We start from the raw sequence: 10358 nt of genomic DNA on the forward strand, positions 1-10358 counted from the left end.
ACACTTGGACGCTCCTCCTTTCTTGAAGTCGTTCACGTGTAACGAACGATGAAGACCATGAGAACCCCAGAAGTGGAAGAGGAGGTGGAGAAGAAGAAGTGAAAAACATATGGATATACATTAATGCAAAAATCTAAGGTCGGGGTCCAAAATGCCAAATACCAAATGCGTGAATGCTGAAAATGGAGAGCTCTTCCTTCTGCTCAAGCTGATAGAAATGCAAAAAAACAAATAAATGAAAAATGAAGAAGAAAAAATGAGTTCTCTTCCCCTCCTTTTCTTTAGGGGAGAGTTTGAGTCCCCTCAATGTTTGAATCCTCTGATGATTCAAGTCCCACCTTTATTCACGTCATCCCTAGTCCAAGACCCCTGTGATCCCGCTCGAGTAGCACACATGTGTGTTTACACAATTGTAACGTAACTTTGTGACAAAGAGCAATTGCGAGTACAAATAGGGGAACACATCCATACATAAACATATTCACATATACACTCACAAACACATTGACATAAAAAAACACACATACACTTCACATACATATGCACATATGAGTGCCTACTCACACTTACATGCATAAAAACAAGTGGTCATAAAATACATACACAAAAACCATGAGGGTATATAGACAATTTGTTGCACACGGAATTCATTCACATTTAGGCGCATAAGTTTGTCGAAACAATTCATTCCACAACTTGAAGAAAGCAAAGGAGAAAGGAGCAATCAATCTACCATCACTCTAGAAGCCTTTGTCGACAAAACCATCTTCCTTGTTTCAATTCGCAAGTGGTTCTACTCAAGTAACACATTCACACGTGTAACTTCGCGACATCGTGATAATATGTACATACACACATATACATACATCCAAGTATGTATCTACTTATAAATGTATACGTATACGTATATATACACACTACCGATACCCATACATATACATATACATATACATATACATATACATGTAGATGTACATGTATGTATGTATAATTTCTAAGTATGTGATTTGTATAGGAAATTGTTAGTAAATTTTAGCGCATGGAAAGCAATGTATAATCTTAACTTCGTTTCAATCGGATGTACGTGTGCTTGTGTCTCTCTCTTTTCCTGTGTCTCTGTGTACGCAGGGCGTCTTCTGCAGATTGTGGGCGATTTTACATCTATCGCTGTATGCCACAATCAATCGCGCACACACATAACAGATATTATATATCCTGTCTCGGTAAGATCTCTCTGGGTATTTTTTTGTTGTTCTTTCTGTTTTCTTCCTTGCCCTTCATCTCTTCATCAATTTATAATACGCCTGTTTCTTCCGTTCAATTCTCTATACATATCTCAAATTGTGGGTCCTTAAAATTGATTATGCCTACAGTTTTCAATGTTCTACATTCGATCTTTACATTCATGTCTTCTCAATCCATACATTTCTTTCACTTGATGGGCCAATGTAATCATTCCATTCCATCCTATATATTATTATTTTTAGGTCAAGGGGGAACTCACTTATTGTGTGTGGTTGTTTTTTTGTTCTCTAGCATACAGAGCAATTAGTATGCGCTCTTCGAGAGCAATTTTACATGGCTATTTCCATCATTATTTGGTGGAAATAACCGACCTTATTTGGGATGGGCAAATCCACAAGATAAAGATAAACTTGGTGAAGTCCTTGTCCATGTCCATGTCCATGTCATGTTAACTTCTTAATTACCTACACCTACCATGTTCCTTATCATTTATGAGCTCTTACATTCTTCATTGAACACATCCAAGAGTTTCATGTCTCGCCTCAAGCCCATAATGTGTCATTGACACAGAATGGATTTTTACCCTATTGTGTCTTACATCCTAATCATATGCTCTTCTAGTGGCCTTGGTGGGGATGGGGATCTTTTTAACATTACCCAAATGTTCATTGTTGCTAGTTTTTTGACTTCTTATATATAAACTAATGTTGAATCAGGTAGTATGACTACATGGTGTTCCATGTTATCAACTCCTTTAGGGAACCTAGAATCATATCGGTCTCAATGGGTCTTGGTCAAGAAAGCACAATTGGAAGGGCAATGAAAGTCACTCTTCTAAATCATATGAAGTATTAATGGCTGTCAACTCTTTGATTAAGTGATGTCGTATTAACATGTGACATTTTTTCCTTACTTTTTCCTTGTTGCTGATATCTCGTAACGAGATGATGTGGACAATCTATGATTGTGATCATGGCACATGGTGTAGCATGTGTTTGTGGAGTTTAGGGAGTCGATGTATGATCCACAAACCGTTGGAGTGCATAGGGTGGTATCCTCATGTGGGTAACTTCCATGTTGCATCCACATCTCACATTGACCTAGGAGGGGCTGTACATACATTAGATGTTGAAGATGAGAATATGTTTAATGGTCTAGCATTCACACATACTATATATAAGTGACATGTTGGAATCATGGTATCCATGTTGACATAACATAGCCATTATACTTAAATGTTTAAAATGACAATAATTCTTTTCATGGATGTTCTCATTTTATTTTTTCATTTACCTAACTTTAAATTTCATTCTTGTAGCTAGCTATGACATCCATTTCATCAGAAGCACCAAAGAAAACCGTCTTTGCCAAGGAATTACAATGGAAAGAAACCAAGTAAGTACTTACATGAACTACCCAAAAAGAAAAAAATTGAAACAAAAGAAATATGACCCACTTAGAACTTTGTGGCCTTTATATTGGTGAGAATATATTACATGATTGATATCGTGTATATGTACTAGACATATAGATTGCTCTAGCGAAACTTTGGGTTGATAATTATTCTTTGATATGAGTTTAGTCAATCCATTGTTGGTGTAAACATGATGCTCATGTAGTGGTAAACATTGTGCTTTACAACATTTAAGGTTGTGTTGGGAACCGAGGTGTTTGAGTCAAAATTAGTGGCTTTGATGTTGTGTTCATTATAAAAATTATTCATACTTTTAGCTTGAGATTGCGCTCACAACCTAATTTCAAAATTTTAACATTGCACGTCTTCCACAATGCAACAGGTGAAAACAAGAATAACTCTACCTTTAAAGGGCAATGCTAACATTAATAACAAGTCAAACAACATTGCAAAGATAAAAACTTTTGTGTTTGTCATCTTGATCACTCTTATCCATGTTGTAAGCAGTCATGAATACTACTTAGATCTACATTACATATAATTGCTCTTATCCATGATGTAAGCATTCATGAATACTACTTAGATCTACATTACCTATAATCTCTCTTATCCATGGTGCAAGCATTCTACTTAGATCTATATTACATATAATCATTCTTATCCATGGTGTAAGAATTCATGAATACTACTTAGATGTACATTACATATAATCGTATTACAAGCTTTTTAATTCAAAATGGCATACTATTAAGTTATAACCATCCCACAAGACGAGCTTTATTATGCCTTCCCCCAAAAAATAGATATGAAAGAAATTTGGTTGTCATTTGGGATTGGAATATGACCCCATCGAAAATTGTGTATATCTTTTAGGTTGCAAGATGAATGTTTGGGGAACCAACCTTCAAATGAGACCACAAACAAAGATCATAATGGACAAAAGAATAATCAAAGCAATATTACCATTGAAAAAGAAAAAACTATGAAAGTTAATAAATCAATGTCTTCTCCTTTGGATGCCTCACAACTTCATACACAACTCTCTTTGGTATCCCTTCTAACATGTGCATGTTTTACATTTGGGTTATTACTTTTACTAATAAACATCTCTATCTTTATTATCTAATAATTGAAGATTTAACGAGTGTCAATGTGGCAAAGTTGGGGGTAGGACGAAGAGTAGTGAAAAGGAGGATTCATATAAGCATTTTGCCAAAAAAGCATATTCTTCCAATTATCTGAAGTCCCTCACATGGCAAATTTGTAGAGATTGTTAGATGCATACATTTTAACACAATCCCGAAAGTTTTGAAATTATGAAACTAGGAGATTTTGAGTGACGATTTTCAAGTTGTCAAGAGAGAGTAAAAAACCTTTTTGAAGAAAAGGGAAGTTGGAAAACTTATAAAGCTAAGGTAGCATAGGGTTTCGAACCCATGGTCTAGCCTATCCATGAAGCTAAAAACAAAATTCCATCCATCCATCCATACACACACAACCGATTTATCTATATTTGCCATGGGCTCATTCCTATCCCATAGATTATATACTTAGTCCCTTGTGGACAATAAAAATATATCATGAGAGATCAAAATACGATCTATGGTGATAATGAGAGGGAGAGAGAAAGAAAGATATGTTAACGTTTTCTAAGACCAAAATTGGCCCATTAGATAATTGGTTTACAACAAAATGGGATATTTACCCATTCATCGAAAGTAAAAATAAAAATAAAATGGAACTTAAGCTAAAAGAGTTCTAGTATCAACCAAGACTTCTTGGGAGGTCACCCATTCCATTACTGTTCTATCCCAAGCGCGCTTGATTGTGGAGTTCTATACATTCTTCTTTTGCACCATTCCATTGGAAGATAGTACACATAGTTCATTAAATGCCCTATAGCTCATATCAATTGGAAGAACTTATCAAAGCTTTGGTAGGTAAAATATCGTGTTGTAATTTGATGTCTCAACAATGGGTTTTTGCTCAATATATATTGGAAATTGTCCAAATGATGAGCTAGAGACTTTGCTCCAATTTTTACGATATTGGGAGTTGCAACACATTTCGAATATGCAAAATTCTTTGATGTTGGATGGTAGGCATGAGGTAAAAGCCTATATTAAGAAGTTGAAAGATAGGATAAGCAATGAGGAGGGCTATTTGATTCCAAGCGGTAGGGAAACACTAGATAGGATCCAAGGGCATGAACTGCGAGACAATGAGGCACCAACATCGAACATGGTAATTTGAGTACTCATGTATACAGGTCGTAAGTGGATTGTTTATCATGTTCCAATCAAAGTACAACCAGAATGGCACATATATACTCATGAAAACACATGGCTACGTAAGGTCATTTGGGACCCTTTGCAATGGACCTGGTGTGATCCTTATGTGGGTTTAGGTACATCCGATCCGATCAAAGTACAACTAGAATGGCACATATGTACTCATGAAAACACATGGCTATGTAAGGTCAGTTGGGACCCTTTGCAATGGATGTGGCACAATCCTTATGTGAAACCCGTCCAATTCATGACTAGATTGGATAGGTAGCCTCCTAACTACTCAAAGTTCCAGAGAGCCGGATGTTGCAAAGATATGGCACACATATCATATTCCCCATACAACTATTACCAAGTTTTGGCAGTGATTGTGGAAAAAATAACACGCTAGGTGAATTACCACATTCCAATGGGTATTAATACATAAGTCACTACAGGTTGGAGCATGGCAACATGGGATCCTTAGTTCTCCTAATTGTGTAGCGTGCCCTAATACAACAAAATCAATCCAACACGCTCTATGGGACTGCCAAGAGATCCATTGAATATGGCAGGGGGTTGGCTGCCTATTGCAATTATGTCAGGTGGAAGGCATAGTCAAGTGCGGGAATGAATGTTGGTTATTATGGCAAGCCCCAATTGACAGTTATGAACATCAGGAGGAGGGGATGACGTTGGTGATAAAGGCACAAGAGATTTTGTTTTATCCACTCAACTCTTATTAATGCCAAAGCTCAAGTTGTGGTGGAATTGGTCAACCCAATAACACTTTGGATTCTTTGGAAACAACGGTGTAGGTGGGTCTTCTCCAATCAAACTGGGCATCAGGTGATTTTACTACAAGAGATATGGAGTGAAGTTATAGCTGCCACATTAAAGAGCCAATATGATGGTCTCACGAGCGGAATCGATGGAGCCAAAAGACAACAATTAACCTTCATCCAACAATGGTCATCCTCTCCCTTTCATGAGTCAATGGGCCTCCACATAAGATGGAACTATCGCGTCCCTGTTGGGATTTGTATATAAGATTTTCATCTATAAAATTTTATAACTAATGGAAAGAGTTTTTTTTTGGAAAAAAGAAGTTGAAAGATATGCTCATGTGGAATTTTTGGACGTTGGAGCATGCGAGGATCATTTCCTCAAATGCATGTTCAAGTTTTTTAATGACTTTATAGGATGTTCCTTTGCTGATATAGGTAAAGACAACTAAGTTTTACCAATGACTTTTATATGAAATTAGTATAATTGTGTGCTTTTACCAAAACAAAAAGAGAGATCTTTTTAACGTCCACTAGAGACTAATTATGATCTATGAAATGGGGCTTAGCCCATGGTGAGGATCCGACTTTGGGTTCTCTTAATTTTATGACTTTTGAGAGAGAGAGAGAGAGAGAGAGAGAGAGAGAGAGGATGTCGCTCATTTGGTAAGATTGTGGGTCAACCCTTGCATCCCATAATGGCACCTAATAAAATTAGGGGAAAAAGAAAAAGATCTGTGAAAGTTGAGCCTAGAACTCAAGGCTTGGAGTTGGTAGTCTAACTTATTCTAGAACTCAAGGCTTGGAGTTGGTAGTCTAACTTACTCTGAGAGAGAGAGAGAGAGAGAGAGAGAGAGAGAGAGAGAGAGAGAGATCTTAATGTTTGACTCATCTTGAGTTATCTATCATTGTTTTTCTTTTCAAGTTGTCCATACTAGGCTATATTATGTATTAATTAACAAAAAAGAGTAATGGATGCATATGCAGAATTTATGGAAAAGATTGAATGCAGGCTACCTTGTACCTAGTCGCCCACAAATAGGAGTATATAAATCAACTTACACGTACGACCCAACCATGGTAAGTCATTTTATAATAATGTAAAAAACCATAAGATTTTGAGAAATAATGTGTTTTTTATTGTTTGGAAACTTTAGCACTTCGTGACAAGACACGAATAATTTCTCATTTGAATGCAATACCTATGTTTAGGTGGAAAAGAAATCATTGGAATTCCATAGGAAGCGGGACTTCTACTCGGAATACAATGAGGTTGCAGCAAGATTTAAACTTGTTCTTGGAAATAAAAAACCTTTGTCAAAGAAAAAAGATAGTGGAAAAGAGAGCAACAACAAAAAGATAAGCACACCATCCTCTATGGAAAACGATAGTGAGAAGCTACAATCCGACTTACCAACAAACACTACCATAAACAATGACAATTGAAACATTAGTTGTAGCCTCAATGATGTTTCGAAATCTTACCATTCCCATAAGGGGCTCTCTTATCACCATAGTAAATATAAATTATGTAAATTCGTATAATCATGGAAGAATAGCATTTAACCTTATATAGCTAATGGATTTATACATTCTTTATATTATGGGAGAAAATGTTATGCTATCGTGAATTGTGAAGTTGCCTTCTCTTTTCACAAGAAGATTCAACTTTTATATGAGAATTGATTGAGAAAACTTCTATCATTCTTAAACATTCAAAAACCATTACACTATATCATACCATCCCTCCTCGAAATGGGTTAATACTTAGTTATAAACTCATATAGACATATTTCCTAAATGTGCATAATATTTATAAGAAATAGTTTAGCCTAGTGTTACCATACAACTCTAAACAAGCCCACATGATGCGCCAATGGGCCTTTTCTTTGTAGCCATTATAGAGGTGTCCATGCCTTCACATCCTTTCATGCCATGCCACAATATCTCTAACTTATTGTAACTCCATGCTATTATATTGGCAATATATGATATCGTAATCTACTTAATCTTATTGTATTATTGTTATACATTTCATAATGTTGATACTAATATTTGATCCTCCTTCATAAGTAATTTGAGTCTCATAGTCGTCAAATAGGGCATAAACCATGTTGCAAAAAAAAATCAAATAATAGCTCCCCACTCTAAGAGAAACACAATATTTGTCCCATAGGGCATAAAAAACATTAGAATAGAGATGTTGAAGTTAATATCAAATATCGTTCCACTTTAGCAAAAACATTTTGTTTTCCCTTCAAATCGATTGCCAAAGGGACAATGGGTAGCAAGTGTAACATATATATATATATATATATATATATAAAACTTCTTCTTCTTCTTCTATGGGCACTCTAAGAAGATGCCACAACCTTGGAAAGGAGATTCTATTTGGAACCAATTCATAAGATCATGACTTTGGTGGTTCATAGAAGTCCAGGTTTCATCAAGTCTTCGTTTGTGTGTGTGTGTGTGTGTGTGTGTGTGTGTGTGTGTGTGTGTGAGAGAGAGAGAGAGAGAGAGAGAGAGAGAGAGAGAGACCATTTCAAAAGAAAAACATTGAACCATAAAGAAATTAGTAACCGATTAGCCCAAACTAGTTTGGTTTTAATCAATTTAGGGTTTGCTTCAGTTCAAGTTTGAGAACCTCTAAACTAGTTCAAGCTTAAGTGGTTTGGTTTGGACAATGCTAATCCGGTTAGGCCGAAACCATATTGTTGTCAATTCCTAGTAATAGAGGTTTCCTTAGTAAAAATACATGTGGTACAAGCTCTTGAGCTTGAGGCCCTAGGGGGTGATATGGAATGTTCTACTAGTGGAGTTTTAAATTTCCCATTTGGAGATTTCCAACAACCATCAAGTTGATTTAACAAAAGCTTCATATCTTTGATTCTAGTTTGGTCTTCGTTGATTCAAGAATGGGCATTTGTGGCTAGTGTCTTGACCTTGGCATGCAGGACACATGCCATTTCCCTCATTCATTTGTAGGGTGGTTTGAATGCTTTAGGGTCCTAGGTGGTCTTGTTTGATTTTGCATTTAGGGTAACATTGCTCCTATGTTTGTGGCAGTTACCATTGTTGTTTGTAAACCTACAATGGAATTTTCCATGATCAGTACAATAGATTACACAACAAAGAATGTTTGGGATTGTTGTGCAACTTGGAAATGGTGTATGATCTAGTCATATAAACCTATTATTAATCTATTAATTAATTTGACGCAACCTTATCACCTTTTTCAAACATAAGGTTCACTTTCTTAGTGTGTCATATGTAATCATGCACCATCTCTACTACCTCTATTTTAAAGAGAATAATTTATCAATGAGATTATATTTTGCACCTCGTCATGCAAAATTAGTGATGTATTCCTGCTCAACATAAATAGAATCATTTGACATGTCCTCAAGGAGAATTCTAAAACATATAATAGTTTGTTCATCTAAACTTAAAGTGAACCCTGCAACTTTAGTTTGATAACGTGATTGCATCACATTGCATAGTGCTACTACAATAGGATTAGAAGTTGGCATCACAATCGAGGCCTGAATGGATTGTGTTGCTTTTGTGGGTGCTTGAGTTTTAAACGTTGAACATTTGCATAGGTGAGTTATACCATTATGTTCTAACTCAAGTGGTGGTGTGTTTGAGTACCCAACCATGCTAAGGCTAGGATATGAACTTTTGTTATTAATTGTTCTTGTCACTAGCTAAAATTTGCATAGGTGCTTGAGTTTTAAACGTTGAACATTTGCATAGGTGAGTTATACCATTATGTTCTAACTCAAGTGGTGGTGTGTTTGAGTACCCAACCATGCTAAGGCTAGGATATGAACTTTCGTTATTAATTGTTCTTGTCACTAGCTAAAATTTGTTCTATTGTTGCCAACTCCAATATGAGCGTCTTTTGCTCAATTGTTCTCAATAAGGGCATTGCAAATCTCTCCTACCTTTTGTCAAATGAGTGAATTTCATTGAGCTAACTGGGCCATTGTCTTATTTTTCATTCTACTACGCATATATTAATATCCCCTGTTCATTTTCTATATTTTTGGTTGTACTACTAGCCCCATTGTTCCTAGATGATGAGTGATATGTGTGTGTTTGGACTCTTGTCCATGGGTTAGGTCAAGTTTCTTCTCTCTTCTAGTCTTTGATGCTACTTTGGCATTTGGCATACGAACCTTCGAGATGGCTAGTTTTGTGAGGATGTTGTCAAGTCTCTAGAGTGGTGGTTTAGGTAGGTTTCAAATTGGAAGTAATCAACCATTTCTTGTGATAGGTCGACATGTTTCTAAGTTGTATCTATTTAAGACTCAAGAAAGGTTATGAAGACTTTAGATGTTATTGTCAGTATGCAATGATGCCTATATTTTCTTCTTGGCTTTCTTTCTTTTCTTGACAATTCGATTACTCTAGCCCAATTGGATTATCTTCTACTTTCTATCCGAATTAGGTCACTTAGACTCAAAAAACAATCTCTTACCCAATTGGGTCACTTTTGGTGAGGGGTTAATTTTGATCCAATTGGAGGCATCACCAAGTCTAATATGATTTGATTAATTTAGGTTAAAGCTTGGACGAGGACTCAATTGTATCACCGTTGATTTGATTGGATCAATCTATCTAAAGGCTGGACTATCGTCC

General features: G+C 36.1%; 1 protein-coding gene across 1 annotated transcript; it reads left to right on the forward strand.

The window, feature by feature from the left end:
* Positions 1-1183: 1183 nt before the first annotated feature.
* LOC147856859 (uncharacterized) lies at positions 1184-7637 on the forward strand. Its single transcript, XM_087328670.1, has 5 exons — positions 1184-1223; positions 2564-2640; positions 3533-3707; positions 6699-6791; positions 6924-7637. Exons 2-5 carry the CDS (start codon positions 2570-2572, stop codon positions 7155-7157), a joined length of 573 nt encoding a protein of 190 aa, XP_087184796.1. The 5' UTR covers positions 1184-1223; positions 2564-2569; the 3' UTR covers positions 7158-7637.
* The last annotated feature ends 2721 nt before the right edge of the window (positions 7638-10358 follow it).

The sequence above is a fragment of the Azolla caroliniana genome, unplaced genomic scaffold (assembly GCF_043228905.1).
Source record: "Azolla caroliniana isolate FFs.n. ecotype wild unplaced genomic scaffold, voAzoCaro1.0.p SCAF_12, whole genome shotgun sequence".
Taxonomy (NCBI): Eukaryota; Viridiplantae; Streptophyta; class Polypodiopsida; order Salviniales; family Salviniaceae; genus Azolla; species Azolla caroliniana.

Coding starts and splice junctions, on each gene's coding strand:
- LOC147856859 (XM_087328670.1), top strand. CDS start 2,570: ATGACATCCATTTCATCAGAAGCACCAAAGAAAACCGTCTTTGCCAAG. Junction 3,708..6,698: donor TTCATACACAACTCTCTTTG/GTATCCCTTCTA, acceptor ATGCATATGCAG/AATTTATGGAAAAGATTGAA. Junction 6,792..6,923: donor ACACGTACGACCCAACCATG/GTAAGTCATTTT, acceptor ACCTATGTTTAG/GTGGAAAAGAAATCATTGGA.